Below are 18812 nucleotides of genomic sequence, written 5' to 3' on the forward strand. Positions count from 1 at the left end.
GGTTTGTCACGTGATCAGTTTTGCATATATTGATTTCAGGAATGTATCAGGTGGCAAAAAACATGATTCAAAAGAACAGAGTTTATCGCTTTCATTTGTGCATCCCTGGGGGCACACATATACCTAGTGATAAATTTGTCCATATCCTGCCATGTGGCCATAATAAGTGCTTATTAACATGTGTAAGGCTTTTGCATTCTTATTTTGAAGCTGGCGACTTTTCATCCACCCTGCAAGTACATGTAATTTTCAAGGTGACCTTGGCTACATCCAGTTTAAAACGCCAGGTTCTGTTTGCCTCACTTTGAGAACTGCTCCATTTTTAGCTGCAGGCGCCTTCACATTGAGTTTATCATCAGATACATTTGTCATCTCTACTCTGTTTTTTTTTTGTTTTTTTTCTCTTTGAAACAGGGGTATTATAAGGATACGGTAGAATTTTACTTTCCAAGCAGAAACGAATGCAAAGTCTTCTGGAAGAAGTGTTTGGAGCACCACGCTTTTTTCCGTTGTCACACTGTCAAAAAACTTCCTCGAAACAAAACTAGAGTAGTCAGTAGAGGATCGTCATTTAGGTGAGTGTCAATTTTTTTTCACATTTTGAAGGAATTTTCAGGGCCTCAAATGTTCTTGAAAAATACTTTGGAATGACAAAGTTTTAGATTTTTCTGAAATGTTGTTCTCAAGATTCTTGAAGTTGTTAGAATTTCTCGAAAAGTCACTCAGTTTTTATTGTAAAGATGTCCTTTATTTTACAGATATAGCGGTAAAACGCAGAAACAACTTATGGAATACGTCAGAGAAAACTACGTCAAAAGATCGCAGTTTGAAAGGTAAATGTTTAATTAAATTGTGACAGAACAAATAAGTTCATATGCCAGTTAGTCTCATTTGGAAAAAAAAAATCACAGTTTTAATTTCAGAGGCGCTAATTCTAATAAAACTGTTTTGTTTCATCTTCAGTCAAGTTTCCACTCCACGATCACCGTAAGACTTCTTTTTGAATATATTTCTGGTTTGGGAAACATTTTTGGTGGTTTTGTCCATTTATTTTGGCTTTTCACACAGTTTCATTTGGAATAATTTGGAAAATGGGAAACACCTAACGTCATCTGCTTATCATTTTGTGCACATACTTTGTATTTTTTTTGTTGCTTATTTTGAATTAAAGTATTATGTTAATATGACAATATTTAGTGTTACGCTGCACAGACTTCAACTTTCAGTGCAGTTAATAAGTTTAGGTTTGGTGAAATATTGTCCCTCCAAAAATAAATTAAATCATACACCAAATCACTTTTGTTGATAAAATAATGGAAAATCAATAGATTTTCATGATTCTTGTAACATTTACCATAGTGAGCTATTAAATCTGCATTTTAGTGGAGTTTTTTTTTTTCTCCCCCTCCCCTACCCCCAATTAAAAACAAAGAAATAAATGAAATTTTCTTGTGACAACCGTATGGTGTGTTACTTATGTGTATATAAATATGCATCTATGTATGCATTACGACAATTACGTGTTATTTTTAAGGATAAAAATGGTTGGGGTTTTAAAAGTGCTGGAAAATGCTATCATTTCTTCACAAGTTATCACTAAAATTTCATTATTCAAGATAGTGCATAGTGGTTGTCATATCGTAAGCTTGACTCTCTACTTGTTCAATATTGGTTATATAAATTCATGCACATTATCTGCACTTGTTTCCAACCTAGTATATGTTTGTCTTTGTGTATGTGTGTCTGTCTTTGTGTATGTCCGTCCGTACTCAGTATATGGGTGTACTGATTCTCATCATTTCAAGATTTTCAAATCCAGGAATTCATGTGATTTTCTGCTTAGTCGTTTTCATGTTAAGGAAAAGTTTGGAAAAAGTTTAAAGCTGTTGAGCATGGAATGGAACTGCCACTTTTGTGTAGTTTCCGATTTATCCACGCAGATAAACTATATTTGCAACGTATCTTGAAATTTGTCATTTCTGTGATACATCAGGCAAGTATCAGTCCTTCATTAAAGCCATGTCTAAGATGTTTGTATTTCAAGCTTTGGTGTGTTCTTATTGTTTCTCCTTGATTCTCTATGGGCGTAAAGGGCGTAAAGGATTTGTAAAGATGAGGTTGCAGCAGTGGGCTGAAGGTGATCCAGTGAAGCAGCTATGATTTGCACCGGCCTAGTAGTTCTGCGAATTAATTGAAGCTTTCTGAGCAAGCATGAATTTCCTTGTTCAGCTTTTTGTTCATTCTTCTGTGACAGGTTCACTCATTGGCAGCCATTTGTGTATTCGTGAAATTCCAAATTGTAGGTAGTTTGTGGTGTGAATTAGGATTATGGTTTAAACTTTGTGTGATTCTGTGGGGCCACTGTTACTGATGTTTTTTGTTCGGTAATGTCTTGACTGTGGTCGGAATAGATGCTGGACGAGTTCATGATGTAGGACTTACAACACAAGATTTTGACGTGATGACGATACCGAGGAAAATATGTCTGTTTCCTCTTCTTGCTCCCCTTTCACAACTCGTTTTCACTCTCCTATTTCTTTGGAAACTAGAACTTTGTTCCCCCCCCCCCCCCCCCCCCCCCCCAATCATCAGTTTCGATGGAAATTCGCAATTTTCAAACCCCTGGAATGTATAACGAGGACTTCAGAAATATGTGTGATATTTAAGTTTGTTCGTATTCATGTTCACAAATATCACTGTAGAGTTTGTGGCCTGTCTGAGTTATGTATTATATCGCAATGCATGGTTGAAAGGAGGGTCCATTGGAGTGGGACTTTGAGTCCTAGTGGTTATTTATCTGGCTCCTGTGTAAATGTGTTTGCCTCCATGCTTTGAAGCACCCCCTCTCCTGTGGAACCTCGCTATCCAGTCCGAGAGCGAGATCACGAGGTAAAAGCTGAGTGTGAGCCGAAGAGAGCGCCACTGAATAAATCCGTCACGCCCAACTTCTCAAATCGGTACTTCACCAGTAACTAATGCTTCAGTGTTGCTAGTATTGCTGTGTGGAAGATGTATGATGTGTATGTGGAAAGAAAAGTGTAAACAACAAGACAGAGAGGGAGATTATTTTTTTTTGGAATGAACAAAAATACCTAAGTATCAAGCCATCTGAAACTAAAGCTGTTGCAATTTGGAGAAAGAAAAACTCATCCAGAGTGGCAGCTTGGTTCTTCCAATAGAGGATTCTTTTTCTCTCCAACATTTGTTTGAATCAATCAGCATTGAAGCTTTCTTGACATGCTGCCTTCGTATTTTTTGGCGTTGATCCAAAGAAAGTTGCAGCAATGTCAACCTGTCCCGAACATCTCTCTGATAGACACCACTAACTTGAGCTTGTCACAACCAGGATCTGTCGTTCTCCTCATAGCCCTTCTACTAAAGATGATTTCTATATTCATCTGCTGGACTGGAGATTAACAGCCTCATGGCTCGCAGGCCCATCCAGTGGAGATAAGCAGACATTGAGTAAGGACGAACTTATATGATTTTTGTTTAACGCCACTTTCTGTACTTCACCTTAAGTTTAGCATATTTCAGTTGACACACTTTGCTTGGTTCTGATTGGTTCATCCATTTTATAGGGCCACTTAAGTTTTGTGTGGAGTTTGGTTAATTAGTTATCAGAAAAAGACTTATATGTTGACATCAAAAGCATCATTTTAAGTCTTATTGTCCTTTTGAAAGTGCATTTTTAGGTTTAGATGAAATGCAGTGTACAATGGCAGCCAAAGTGGCAGAAACCACTGACCTTGTCAGTGGCAAACTGTACGCAGCGTGACAGATGTAACACTGGTAGAAGTCAAGTGGTTTGCAGTGAAATTCATACAAAACCACAAAGCCGAACATTGTCCCATCATAGTTACTAAGATCCCAAGAACATCGGAGGCAGAAGAATCCAGAATATTCCTTGTTTAAGCATAATACCCACTTCTTGTGTGTCTTGTTTTTTTTATAAAAGCAAGTGAACAGTGAGCACCTCAACTACTTGGTCACAACACGCTCCCAGGAGATGGATTTAACTCACGTCCAGTAACTTGCTGTAGCTTGCAGTATAGATAAATCCGCTGAAGTCTAGTAACACTGAAAATAAATTTAACAAATATTTTTCAGATGGCTTGCATGAAGATACCTTTTCTACTGACACCCTGTATAAAAGTACAGTTTTTGCCACAAATATTCTTGTCTTAAACTTGTGGAAAGTCTTTCGTGTAGCTTAACAGTTTTCGACAAGAATGCTCTAACAATTTGCTTTTTTGCTTTTTTTGCCACCCATAGTTTTAGATCCGTGGGCTTGGAGATAATCAGTAGCGATAAAGTTTGCATTTTTCACATTTTAGCCAGAGTGATCTGCTTTGCACTGACTTTTTTCTTCTGTCAAAATGTTTCTAGTTAATCGATTTAGCAGAGCCAACAGACCTTGTTGAATGACCTGTTAATGGCAGTTTTAGTGGCTTTGAAGCTATTTTGCTCGTGGAATGAGAAGTTTTCGTAATTGTCTGCATTTTGCATTTGCTCAAAGCACTAGAAACGTAGAAGGTTTTCTACATCAATGTTTTCAGTGTTTGGGGACTTTTTTCTTTTAGCCTTTGACATCATGGAAGGGAATTGCTGCTATGGTGTTGAAATCAAGTTTGCGTGCAACAAACGTTGAATTGTTATTAGCCGTTCATGCCACTGAACTAAAAAACGGAACGGCTTGTCCAAATACTCCAGCATCTGACCAGGCTAAAACAAATTTGTTGAGGTAGTTTCGAGAGGAGTCAGAAATCATCAGAATCACCATATAAATGTCTGCATTGTTTCAAGAAGAAATCATTTCACCAGTGGCTGATGGTCTCACTGTTGGAACTTTCATTATAAAGCCCTGGTTTTATGATGTATTAGTATACAATTTATTAGTATGAAATGGTTTGGCCAGTTTGTTGTTATGGATACTTATCATCCGAGGATGTCCCTTTAATCTGCACTCTAATGTGATGCAAAAATTACAGTTTCTTAATCCGATTGATATCTTCTAGAGAGAGGATATTTTCTCGGTTCTCTGCCCTGGTCTCTGTACACATCTCTTTTCACACCACCCCCTACACCCCTCTGCTTTTGTGTTTTCATTGTGGCTGTTGATGCTGCTATGTTAAGCCCGTAATATTCAAAGTTCTACCATTGGCTGTGTATTTTCTGAGAGCAGTGGTGTAGCTATTTTTGTACCCCAAAGGCCTTCAATTCCCATCAGCCTTGCAACACCACCTTTGTTATCACATCTTGTTTTATTCAAAGACAAGAATATTTCTGTGCAAAAACCAACATGTACATTCCAGACTTGACACGAATAGTTTCAGTGTGAATCTGCTATGATTGGTTTTCTGAGATGTCGTGGCTTGAGAGAGGTAGCAATTGGTTAGCGAGAAAATGACAGTGGATGATTTGACCTAAAATTCACTAACATTTTGTGTCTTCTTTTTCTTTTGGTTTTCCCTTCCCATCATTCATTGCACTCCCGGATTTTGAAGAAAGTAAGGATAACATCTCTTCAGTTGGCAGTTGTTTTTTTTTTGTGTGTCTGTGTGTGTAGCATTATAAGTTTCTTTTGCTTAGTTTTTGTTCAAAGAACAAAATTTGCGCACGTGCATGTGTTCGTATACGTAGAAGAAAGATCTTTGTGGCCGTCTGTTGCTGCTGTAAGTATCTGGAATGGCAGCAAGACTTACCTACCCTTTTACATGACATATTAAAAGTTTTGCCCAAAAAAATTCACTGGGTTTCTTCTTATTTGCACTTGATAAGGCTCAGTTATTCACACAAATAATTCATGAAGTGTATATTCTCTAATTAGTGTATAAACTTTTGCATGTTTAATTGTACTGATTTACTCCATTGATCTGAAAAACAAAATCACGCCATGAGGCTGTTGTTGTTGCTTTAACTCACAAACCCAGTATTAATCCTTTATATAATGTACATTCAGTATGGTTTCCTTGGAAGGTTTCCTTTCCAAGTACTTCTCCATAGGAAGAAAAGAGAAACAAACAACTTCTTTTGATGATGAACACAGTTTATTTCATATTTGAATCTGAAAGAAAGTGAAAGAAATTCTGGAATTTTCAAGTGTGTAGATGTGTTAGGTTTTTTGAAAACTTCAGTAATTGTGTACTCATACCTGCATGGACGTAGGAATGCATGTCAGCCATTCTTATTATTGTATATGATACTAAACCAAGTTAGATCATATACATGTATGTTAAAACATACGTTTTTACTAATGTGTAGCAATAAATATTTGTTTCCTTTGCAACAGAAGTAATCAGAAACTTGGTAATATTTCTCATGGGACTAAAAAATTGTACCATTTTCCTTCAACAAAACTTTTTTGTTGAATTGTGTACTGAATTGCGTTTAGTTTGCCAAGTATATATCGTGAAGTTTTGTATAATATTTATAGCCCTTAAAAAAAAATAAAAAAAATAGAATGAGCCAACTGGGCTTTTAAGGACAGCATGGCAAGAAATATTTCAATACTTATTATAAACTAAAAGCTTTTTGAGTTAGTGAAATGAATTATTAAAGAGAATATTTTGAAAGCTTCATTTTGACAAAACAACAACATAAAAAACTTCATACAACTTGTAGTTTGTTGAGCATGGTGTATGCCAGATTGCTTTTCTTGAGAATGGCATTAAGATTTTTGTCTCCTTGGTTATTGTTCCTGTGTGAATATTTATGCTTCGTTTAATTTTGAGTTTTATGTGTACCACTTCGCTGATGTAATTATCAACATTTTATATTTCTCAGTTTGTTTTTTCTTGTAAAATATGGTTATTTATGATTAGACTGTGAGAATGGCTGTAATATGGGGGTGAATGAGGCTGATGCTGTGTTATTTTGTGGCATTGTTGCTCGCAAATTGTGAAGCAATTTTGTGGTTATTACTCTTTTTTCTTAATAATGTAATTAATGATGTTCATTTATTTGATCTGTAATTGGTGAATAATGATAAGGGAATATTCAACAAAGGAAGTATTAGTTTCCTCTGAAATTAAATGATGCTGGTGTGTGCTTAATTTACTATATTGGAGGAAATAATTTTGAAGTGTCAAAATGTTAATGAAATCAATTCTTTTATCTGATGGCTGATCTAACTACATCACTTTTTGTAGCATTTCTGGATATTGCGTGAGAAACTGTTTGCTGTAATTTTGTAGAGCGTTTTTATTCTGGTTTTCTGATGAACAAGCTTTGAGCAATCATGCGATTTAGACATATTTCAAAACTTTTTACAAGGTGAATGGTTAATCGTTTTTGATGCTGGTCGGTCGTGACATTGTCCTGTTCTTGTTGTTGCAGATCAGCGAGTGGGAGAGTGTCGTGTCGCAGCACAAGTGTCACACCAAAGATCCCCGCCAAGACGAGCACTCTGAACTCCTCCGATCTTCAGAACAGCACAGCGTCCAGCGGCTCGCACATCCTGGACACCACTCCTGACACCCCACTGACCTCCACCAGGGTGGAGACGGCCGAGGTTCACAGTGACAGCTCCATGTCGGGCAGCCGATCTCTAGGGTCGCCCAAGCTGGACTCCAGTCGCAAGACAGAGAGCGGCGCCGAGGATAGAGTGGCCGCCACGCCAGACAGCGGGGACAATTTAGAGGCGGACCTGGAATCCCGGGAACAGCCAGCCAAAAGAGGTGCTGCTAACAATTTTGTTTCTTCTCCTGTTCATTCTAATACTGTGACTGCTATAACTGTTGATACTGTTGTTAAAGATTCTGATGATCAGGTTTTAATGTCAGCCAATCAAAATGCAAATGACAGTGATGCTTCTTCCAATCCGTGCGAATTGGTTCCAAACCCCACTTCCCCATCCCACCCCCCACCCGGGGAAACTGTCCGGGAGGGCGCCAATGTTGTAGGGCAGGGCACAGGTGACAATGGTGAACAGGGAAGACTGCAAAAATCCCTGTCTAAAGATTCTGCTTCCCTTTATTACGAAAACGTTGAAAATCTTCAGAGGGGTAATATTCCCCCAGAAAACAAAGATTACGACGAAGTGGCCGAGCTAGATGTATTGAGTGAATTGTCTCCGCCCACTGACCTTAAGACTGTGGTTTCCTGCGACCCTGGGGATAAGAGTGAGGAGATTACCGATACGCCCCAGGGTCTAGTGCAGGAGTCACCAACTAAAACTGATCAGGGAGAGGGGTTTATAGGAAACAATTCTAACTCCTTGAGTAGGATTAGCGATGATGATGTGTATGTGAATATTGTAGCTATTGGACCAGTTGATAACGATTACGTTAGCTTAAGTACTGACGAAGATAAGGCACCTGGAGCAGGAGACACCTGTAGCTCTTCGCGGTCGGGCGCGGAAGGCGATAAATCTGACGGGGAAACTGGAGCCAAAGACATAGTCGCAGGATCAGAGTCGACTGGCCTCGAGAATTCTGAGGACCTTATCGAGGACATCACCTATGTCCTGCATCGTAGACATTTGGAACCTAACAGTACGTGTAAATCTGAAACTGCCCTCATTAAAGGGGATTCTTTGCCTCGCAGACGAGACAAAAGTCCATCTGTTGGCCGAGAGGAAAAGCGTCACTCGCGACGCTCTCTGTCTCCACGAAGTAGGTCCCCCCGAAGTAGATCCCCGTCGGCCCATCGAAAATGTGAAATCGTCCATCCGGGAAAGCTGCCACCTAAGAACAGCTATTCCTCAGTGGACGACACCACGAGTCCGTCATTGGAAAAAGAAATCCTGGAACACATTCGCAAAAAACAGTCCGAGGATAAGAAACAAATGAACTCACCCGATATCATTGTTTCTCCCACAGAGCCTGTGGTGAAGGAAAAGCATAGAATTGTCACCCCCGTGCCCCAGGTGGAGAGAGCTGCCCCCAGCGGTACTCCACAAAATCCCTCTTACATCGATGATAATGGGAATAAGATTATTGGGATAGCCACGCCTTTGGTCAGGGGTCATGGCAACGAGACTGATAAAATCAAAGTTGCTGATATTCTTGCATCTGAGAACGGTTCACGTGTTGACTCTAATCCACCGAAAACCTTTTCCAGTGCAAACTGCAAAAATCTGGATCTTGACACAAGTGTGCCAGCCGTATCAGATCCGGATGATTTGTCCCCGGCTGCTGCCTTGCTGTCTTCTGATCAAGAACTCTATGCAAAACAGTTTGAGCGAAGCTCGGTGACTTTCACGACTTTTAAACCTCCAGAGGAAGAAAGCACGCCAGACTTTGGGGGAACAGCAGCGAGGGAGAACAGCCCCGACATCCCATTTATTGACGACGATGTCAAAGCCGAGGAACGGCAAGTCGCAGAAGCGATTGTTCAGCAGGTGTTTGCGATGGTGGCTAAACAGCTATCTACCATCTCTGAGGAATCGGACAGCAGTAGCCTCACGGAAGCCCCATTGGCAAAAGAGGATTCATTGGAAAGCTCGTGCAGCCCCTATAGGCAGTTGGCAGGGCAGTCGCTGCCCAAGAGGGACAGCAGCTCTAGTTTGCAGAGCGACACTTTGGTCATGGAATCGACTAAGAGAGGCAGCATACAGAGTGACCTCAGTTCCCCTTCCAGGAAGCTCAGCCTCTATGATGACGATTCTAGCATGGCCGACAGCCAGGGTTATGAAGAGAACTTTGATTCCCAGGACATGTTAGAAACCCTTGAACACATTCACGAACTCTCCGAAATGAATCATGATTTCGAAAGCAGTATTAAGATCACCGGGTCTTCCAGCTTCACTTCGGACACGTTCAGTGACGAACCTGGAGGCCGTAGTTCAAGAGCCTCGGAACAAGGGCAATTGACCAGTCCGGCTGAACCTCTGCGTACACCAGGTGTCTTTCCTTTGTCATCGTCCGCAGAGGATTTTCCTGTGGTACAAAACGAGATTCAAGATGGTGCCCTGAGTGACTCTTCTAGTAGCTCAGAAACTGTTGGTTTCCGCCGTGGGCCTCGTCTAAGTGTGGACCCATTGGAACAACTGGAACGGCTTGCTGTCTCTGGTGGGGACCAGTTCAGTGAGGAGAGTGACAATGAAAGGGAAGTACCTGTGATGAGAAACGGGCACATTGGCTCTAGCTCAGAAAGTGACAGCTTCCCTCCTCCACCACCTGCTCATTCTGTCTCTGTGGAATCATCATTCCCGCCCCCACCGGAAGATTTGTTACATCCGTCGGCGTCTTTTGATGATGAGTGTAACTTGGAAAACATGGACATGACATCTGACAGTGGCGCAGATTCCGACACAGAGAGTGAAGGCTCTGTCGATTTAGAAAAAGTGTTGGAACTCCAAGGTCTGCCCCAGTCTCATTCTGATCAAAACGCGTATCTTAGCGATGAGGACTTGATTGAACCCCCGGAGCCAGACTCAATCATGAAAAACTCGGACGAGCACAGTCCTGATAATCGTTTCATTGGCTCTCCTGAGCTTCAGAATGCCAACAGACCTGACACAGGCAGTCTTTCCCACCAAACTTCTCTAGGGGCGGGTCGATCGCGAGACCCCACCTCTCAAAACTATGCAGACTCCGCAAGCAGACGTGAATCCGAGGATTCCTCTAAAGGCAGCCTTTTCGGATCCTGATCATAACGGATAGATTACCGCTCCATGTTCGGCTTTACATAATAGCTATGATTATAGTCACTGGTCCTTGGCTTCGTGTAGACTGTGAAAACAATGATTAGAACACAACTGCAGCCTTACGGATCCATTACCATGCTGTTGTTGTTGTTGCTGCCGTGCTTTAGCTCAACAGTGCTTTTGAATAGACTTTTTGTATCTTTACTAACTCTCACATACACACTATATTTGACCATAATAGAACAATTCACAAATATTTAATAGGAGATATATATCGGTTATGTTTAGCTGATATTGATTTTTATAGTTGTAGGAGTTGGTAGCCCTACGATTTTGTACTTAAGGATTGGCCAGGGTAGGAATCAGTTCTGTTATTTATTCAGGTCTTTTTTGCAACTTTTATCCCATTTTTATGCTTTTTTTTTTTATTTTTTGATTTTTCTGTTGTGATATCTTTTTTTGTCCTTTATCATTTATTTTTATCTCATGCCTCATAAGTTTTCACACATCTTACCGTCGTGCTACTCATCTTAAACAGACTCCACCTTTTGCACCTCATTTCAATTTGTTTGTTGAAAAGACTCCACCTTCAACTTGTTTTAATTCGTTTGTTGAGAAGACTCCACGCTTCCTTGAAATGGAGGGATATCCGGCTCTAAGCAGCACTCTCAGTTCAGATGACCGACATAATTACAAGTCCGTAGTTTCACAGTTTGATGGTGCTTGTTATCATAGTATGCTGTCACGGTTTGACAGGTTCAGAGGGGCCAACCTCTCTATAGTGTTGGAGATAACAAAAACAAAAGTTCAAGCGCATGGAACTAGATCCTAAAGGCTTTAATGTGTAAGAAGATCCTTTGTAATGATGAGAAACAACGTCATCATTTTTGCAATGCTGTGAAGGAAGACCCTAACATTTGCATTGGTGTGTAAAAAGAACCAAATTTTTACATTGTTATGCCGCAAGACCCTATTAACATTTGCAATGACGTGCAGCCAAGTCCTGACCTTGCAGTGATGTGTAGCAAGAGTAAAAACCCTAACATTTCCACTGATAAGATATAGCAAGGCCCAAATTTTTGGCATTGCTGTGGAACAAGACCTTGATAATTGCAACAATGTTTCCGGGCCTTGATTCATGTGTCTAACGATTCCAACATCCACAATTTTGTTTACTCAAGTTGTTATTGGATGCATGGAAATGTCTGCGGGGTATTAAGTTCGTAAGCGCATCTTTTCCTAATATTATTCAAAAAACAGAAAAAAAAGGGAAATTATTTGGAAAACTTTGCATAATAATTACATGATAAGTTAATGTGAATCAAATATATGCATGTTTTATAGGGGTAAATCTCCATATCCTGATATGGAGAGGTTGGCCTTGGTATTGTTTACTTGTGGAATTACAGATACATGTAGTCAACATTGTTTGACATTTGTCACAAAATGTTGCACTTCTGTGCATGGTGAAATCCTCCACTAATTACACCAGAGGCTGACCAAATATTCTATATGTACATATTTTCTAGACATTATACAACAACTTTTTGAAAACCTTTTCTTGACATTTGCCTATACATATGAGTATATGTATATATGTATACACACACAAATATATACATGCACAGGTGTTGGAAAAGTTACAGAACTCTGCTGGGGTTATTGAACATTTTGAGAGGTACAGCTGTTATTGTCCTTTTATATTATACTTAAAGATTGCTTGTTGTTGCTATTGTTGTTAAAGTGTACATAAAGCTATCCAAATTTTGTAAACTTCCCATAATACCTGTAGAAATGTTGGCTAATGATGCTAGTCTGTACTAATACTGTAGGTACCATAGCAACAACTGGAAGCTACAGTAGCAACATGTACACGTTATAGAAAAGATAATTCAAAAGATAATATCAAAACCTAGTTAGTGTTTAAACAGATACCTATGGGAAATGTTGGATCAAAATGGTCCCATTTTAATGAAACCTGCTTTGAACAAGCACTTTTATTGTTAACATACCCAGGGCCGATGGCATATCCCCCAGAAAAAGGGGAATGTTATTGCTTTTTTGTTTTGGTGTGTGTAAAAAGAAATTTAACCTGCAAGCCACCGATGTTGAAAACTTAGCTTAACCTTTGTTGATTTACAACCATCATCTTCATTTTTCAATGGTTCAGCCCAGTTGCAGTCTGTTTCAACATGCATAATCCTTAGAAGGTCAAAGGCCATTAGTAGGATTCAGTTTGTATGCAGGGTAGTCTAGCTGTAATACTGTCTTTGTACAGATGCCTGGAGCCTGATACTGATTAGAAACTTGAGCAAGATAGACTCAGGGCCCTGGTTAGAATTAATAATAAAAGCACGTTTTGTCAGCTGTCTGCCGCATATGACACCCTCCTTCGCTCCGAGGGGGAATCTATGAGTTACATTTTGTTGCCGTATTTAGTCCCCAGATGTGATCAGTTTCCTGTGCGCCTTTGATATTAGCAGTCGTTATTTTCACTGCCTCATCCATCAGAAGAGCCCTGTGATGTAACGATTTCACTGCAAAGGATAGAATGAAAAAGATAAATTGAGAATATTGTAAGTTTTTTATGAGACGCATAAAAAGAGGTATTACATGAGTTTAGTTCAACGCCCACGACTTTCGCAATATTTTATAGCACGTAAACATTTAGAATCCACTAAACATTGAATAAAAACATTGAAGATTTAGATATTCCCCACAGTAAGTTAGTCTGAGTGGCTGCATTTAAATACATGTAGTTCAAATCTGTATTAAGTATATGTAAATTAAGTTTTTGCCTTTATTAGGATTTGATGACCATTTTTCGTTTTTAGTCATTAAAATTGTAGAATAGGGAATTTCAGCTTTTGGGCCATTTTACATATAAAGCATGCTGGTTGTGGAAGAGCCTATTTGGGCTTTTCTGTGCTGTTCTGATAGGCTGGTTCCCTAGTCTTGTTAGGCTGATATAGCACAGCAGTCAACATAGATCACTGTGGCTGTGTGTTTGAGACTTTAAACTTGTGAACTTCATTTTGATTACAAAGTTGATTTGGCTGGATTTTGCCGAAGTCTTTTCCCCTCCCTGTATCGATCTCTGGGAGTAGCTTTTCTTTTTCGATTTCATAATTTTTCTTAAAAATTAATTTTTAAACAATTTTTGCTGAAGGTTGTGGATAATTTTATTTACTTATTTATTCAGAGTTTTGCATTTATTCAGAGCATTGCAGAAGTACATATTTTGCTTTTTTTCTTGCCTCTTACAAGTAATTAATATTTTACCCTAATTTTTTATTTTGTCGATACATTTTTATTTCAAAGATAATCAAATTAATTTTGTCATTGCTGGCTAGAGAGCATTGAGATAGCTCAGCTCCATGTTGGAGAGAAGCCTAGAAGGATAAAGTTGCAAGACTTCAGTTTTTGTTGCCGATTCAAGAGAAAAAAAAAGCATCAAGGGTTAATGAATTCTGCTGTAGCTAGTCCCAGATGAGGAAGGAGGTGATACATGCGATGCATTGCATATTGTGGCTTTTGGAAGAGAGAGAATCATTTTATTATGTGTTAATGGATTTGTTTCGTAGCTGTTAAATTTTGTGAATATTCACTGTTGAGCTTTCTGCTAAATGTTTAGGTTAGGTTTTGCTTTTTTTTTAAATCCTACCACATTTTGCATGGAGCTTTCACTTGATTTACATGACTCCACGAATATATCATTACCCGGGTACCAGGGTTTAAAGGAAAACAAGCATTTTATTGATCAGTGTGCAGAGTTACTCATTGTTTTGTATTCCTTAAAGGGATACAGAATCAATTCTGATTGGCTGGTGTGAGAGAGAGGCTAGTTGAGGCTGTGCCTTGCCAAAGCTGAATTTTAGGTATGGTACATTTGTTCAAGTGTAACCGAACCTGCAAGACTTAATCCCAGAAATCCTATCTTCACTGTCAGCCAGTTAGAGTCGATTCTGTATCTGTAACGCTCCCAGTACTCGCTGTTAGTCTGCAGAAGTCTGCCCGTACATGTTTGTGCAGAAGTCTGCCTGTACATGTATGTGCAGATGTCTGATTGTGCTGGAGGCGTTGGTCTTTTTTTGGCATTGTCCGTCTTGGGTCAAGGATATTTCTGATCAGAATGACAGAAAACATCCTGCAAAGGTCACTGCTACTTCCTTCAGCCTGAAGCTTCCAGCTTGATTTGGACTTATGATTGATAAAATTAGTCATGTCTTTGCCCTGGCTCGGACAAATGACTCCCTTTCTTCAGTACCTTCTTGCTGTCCAGAATTGATCACAGAAATAGCTGGATTATGGCGCCCTCGGTGAATGGTGCACTCTATAAATTGATGTTTGTTCGAGCCTGGAAGGCAAAAGGCAATACATATAGGTATAGAGCTTGGTTCTAAGAATATTGAAAGGCATGTGGGCATGTTTATGAAGGTGACTTCATGTAAATGAAGTCAGAATCCAGATGAAGTAGATTATCCTGTTATGGCTTGGAGCAGATTTGTGCGAATGGCATTGGGTAAAAAATGGATAAAGGACGTACTAGGCATATGACAAGTAATAACTCGAGATTGCCCTTTGCTCGTCAGAGTCTAACTAGATGGCTACCAATATAACTGATGTTAGCTTGTGGACAAATGATTGGGTGAACATCCCAAAGGGGTAAAATCGTGAGGACACAACTTGTCTAGACTAGACTTTTACTTTAGTAATAACAATTGTTGTTTTTTTTTGGGGGGGGGGGGGGGTGGGGGAAGGGGTACTCAATCACTTTTTTTTAGTTTAGGTACGTTCTTTGACGACCTAACCTGATAACTTTGAACTCCTGGCATTGTTTTGTAGTCTAATTGCCAGTGGATGTTTCTTATTATTTGCATGATCTGCTTAAAGAAAAGGATTCTAATTCTGAGCAGAGGACCTGATCTGCTTTCTCACGGGATACTTTTCGTGAAGTTACTGGAGATTAATTCCAGACTCCATTTTTTAAGGGCCCATATGGTGTTGTCCATTCAGACAGTCTTTTGTTGTACCGGCTGCAGTAATATACATGTAGTTTAAACATACAATTCCAGAATACATGTTGGTCCATATTATGTTACGCATTTGTATAATGTTTTGTTGTCGGCTCTATAGTAATATTGTTTGAAGTTAAAATGGAGTATGAGCAGATTAAAATTTTCAAAAGTATACTTTGTTGCATGAATAGCTGTTGTTTGGCCAGAAGATCCTGTGACCTTGCTCTGCTTCTTGCTCCCTTGTGGACAGAGTCCTCCCATGTGTCTGATATATTGCATATACTTTATGGAACCCCCTACCGGGGGCAGGCATAAGTGCTCTTTCATCCCAGTTGGCAGACTACCCATCACAACCGCTTGACATGATAAGGCAGAAATACTGTGGACTACGGAGTTTAATGCCAATCAGCCAATCAATATCAGGCCTAATGAGCACTGATACATGAAATATATGCATGGTCATTGTAGATGGGAGCTAAGAGTCTTCTCATCAAATTGATCATTATCACCACTGTGGTCTGTTAAACTGGTAGAAGGAAAACATGGTCAGCTTTTTTGGCACCAAGGTAATCCTGTGATTGCATTGGTTTTTTTCCCTTTTAGGATTTTTTTTTTTTTCTAAGTTTTCATATACCCATATGTGTTTTTGATACTGAAAATCACACACTAGTGAAGCCTTTTTGGAAGACAAGGTGCCAGAAACGCCTCAAAGAATTTGCTTATTTGTATTTGTACATCTTTTTTAGGCATATTTTTGTGTGGTGATTCAGCATAAAAGCATCTATCTGTCTGTTAGGTAATGGGCCTGGTTTCAATGCTTTCCATTCTGCTTTTCATCCTGAAGCTTCAAAGGTCATGTTAATCATTTCTAACCAAAACGTCATGGTTACAGTCATTCCTGCTTAATTTACCATCGATCATAGCAGCCAGTTCATTAGTGTTGCTGAAACCAAAGCTTTCTGTCCATAAACCTGAAGGTTGTTTTTCTAATTCGCACTTAAACAGTCACTACAAGTTGACAACTGCTCGATACCCTTCTATTTCTGACTTTAGAAATTGCTGCTTAGTTGATGTACATGGACTTACTTTGTTTTTAGGTTGTTTTCAAAGTATATCTTTAAAGCCTGATGGCCCAAAACCAGGCATCAAATACATTTGGGTTCAATTTGGGTATTCTCCCCCAAAAAGAAAAGGTCAGGAGAAAAAGACCTGAATATGGTTACTGAACTTTAATACGGTGTCAGAAGACATTTATGTTCATGTTTGTTTCTCTGTCTCTTGCTAAAGCTATATACTGTAACTTCTTAACCTTTTCACATGATTACCAGGTGTTTATTCAAGCATATTTTGAAGGCATTATCCTGTGTTGACTGATAAAGTTGTACTTTTTGTCAAGCCCTGAAACTGGCCACTCCAACCAATGTAGTTTTGTCTCCAAAATCAGCTTAAAAATATTCATAAATTGCACTGAAAATTGATCTTTCGTATGTGAAAAGGCTGAGGAATGAGGGTACCTATGATTGTATCTCAAATTTCCATCTCTCTGACCAGTGTAGGATTCCTGACATTTTATGCATATGATGGTGGTGTTTACTGAAAGGAGCTTTATATCCTCCAGATATTCAGTATTCTTCAGGTCTATTTAGTTTGACATTAACTTATGTGCGATGAATCCCTCCCGGTGGGGGGATTGTGTTGGGAATGTCTTAGGTATGTTTCCATCGTATTTGGATTAGTTCTTTAGGAGTGTCTCCGAAGGATTCTGCTGAGGCGTGGATTTGTCTCGGTGACCTAGACGCTGTTGTCTTATTGATGATCGGCACTGTCCAGACAAAACCGACAGATGCTTCTGATGTAACAGATACATGGGTTGGAAAAGATAGCCAACATTGTCAATAAATGGACAGAATGGGACACACAACAGGCTCTATGTCTATCTCATACGGATGTCTCAGAATTGAAGACAAGCCCAGAGGTTTGCAAAGGGACTGCCAATTCATGAATTTCAGAATCAATGAGACTTTTCCGTCTTGATTTCCAAACTGATAAAATCTGTACCATCATTGGACTAAAACTTGCCTTGAGCTGTACATGTAATTACATTGAGATTTTGCATGTCTGATAGGGCATGCATAGCATGGTTGTTGAATTTTCTCTCAAAATGGTCTCGCTACAGAATGGCTGAAACATTACTAGCGCATCAATAAATCTGTCATTCATTCATTCTTCTCAAAATGACATTGACTGGGTTTGTCCGTCCTGATTGTGCAGTCTTAAAGGAAGGACTCCTGGTGGCGACTATTGAGTTCACAAATGCTGACCACGGCATGCTTAAATTTGTCGTCAGAATTCATCCAGTTAATTATTTGTAAGAACTCTGGCTTCATGCAGTTTTGTTTGATTACATATCTTTATTAAAATGAGTGTTTCCATAATTCTATGTGCATTTTTTGGATCTATCTTTGTTGCCGCTGCTGTTCTTTTGGGTGAAATTTCTACATGTACTATACACTTCAGTATACCTCCCGCTATACATTGAACCTGGCTACTTACATTACTGTCTTGGTGGTTGTTGTTGTTTTTTTGTTAATATATACACGTGCATACACTGATCTAATGGGCTTGGGTAATAGGTTTGTATTTAGAATTTCACTGAGATTTTTATTTAGAATGCTCCATACAATCGGTGTCTTGTCCTGTTTCCAGTTTGAAGTAAGGCAAAAGCAACATAATAATCAAGCTAATAAGAAAATGTTTACAGTTTTCCATTATTCCAGATGTTTATTTGTGTTATTTTATCCAAGGTACTATATCTATATATATATATATACAGCTGCTGTGACATATTTTTGTATAGTTATGGCAATCATTAATGGTGTTTTATGTGTTTTTAGGGATTGTTCCATTTCTTCTTTTACTTGTAGATATTTGTTGATTGATTGTTTTGGTTGCTTATCTTGTTGTGGATTTCATCAGAGGGATAGCTCAGCTCCGCGCCCCGTGCATATCCTGCTAAGTATTGTGGGATTGGTAAGGTATTGCCTCCATGCTTGCCTGGTATGCCATCCATCCCTAACTCAGACTCTTTCCTAAAGCGCAGATCTAATCAGCGATTTTGTGGTGTTAAACTGCAGCGCTGATTTGCAGATCACTGCATCAGGGTGCATGGTCACACTGTATCTCTACTTTGCATGATTTCGGAT

The 18812-nt window shown here is 39.3% G+C and overlaps 1 protein-coding gene across 3 annotated transcripts in view; it reads left to right on the forward strand.

Annotated features, from left to right (window-relative positions):
- Window positions 1-18812, forward strand: part of LOC135479181 (FERM, ARHGEF and pleckstrin domain-containing protein 2-like) — a 156341-nt gene that overhangs the window by 88749 nt on the left and 48780 nt on the right. For 2 of the 3 annotated variants that reach the window (XM_064758956.1, XM_064758957.1), the window contains exons 10-13: window positions 415-575; window positions 759-833; window positions 964-987; window positions 7339-7679. In XM_064758956.1, the coding sequence (XP_064615026.1) occupies window positions 415-575; window positions 759-833; window positions 964-987; window positions 7339-7679 (601 nt within the window). The remainder of the gene's footprint in view (window positions 1-414; window positions 576-758; window positions 834-963; window positions 988-7338; window positions 7680-18812) is intronic. The other variant, XM_064758958.1, reaches the window with a different exon arrangement.

This window comes from Liolophura sinensis, chromosome 12, assembly GCF_032854445.1.
Source record: "Liolophura sinensis isolate JHLJ2023 chromosome 12, CUHK_Ljap_v2, whole genome shotgun sequence".
NCBI classification, from domain to species: domain Eukaryota; kingdom Metazoa; phylum Mollusca; class Polyplacophora; order Chitonida; family Chitonidae; genus Liolophura; species Liolophura sinensis.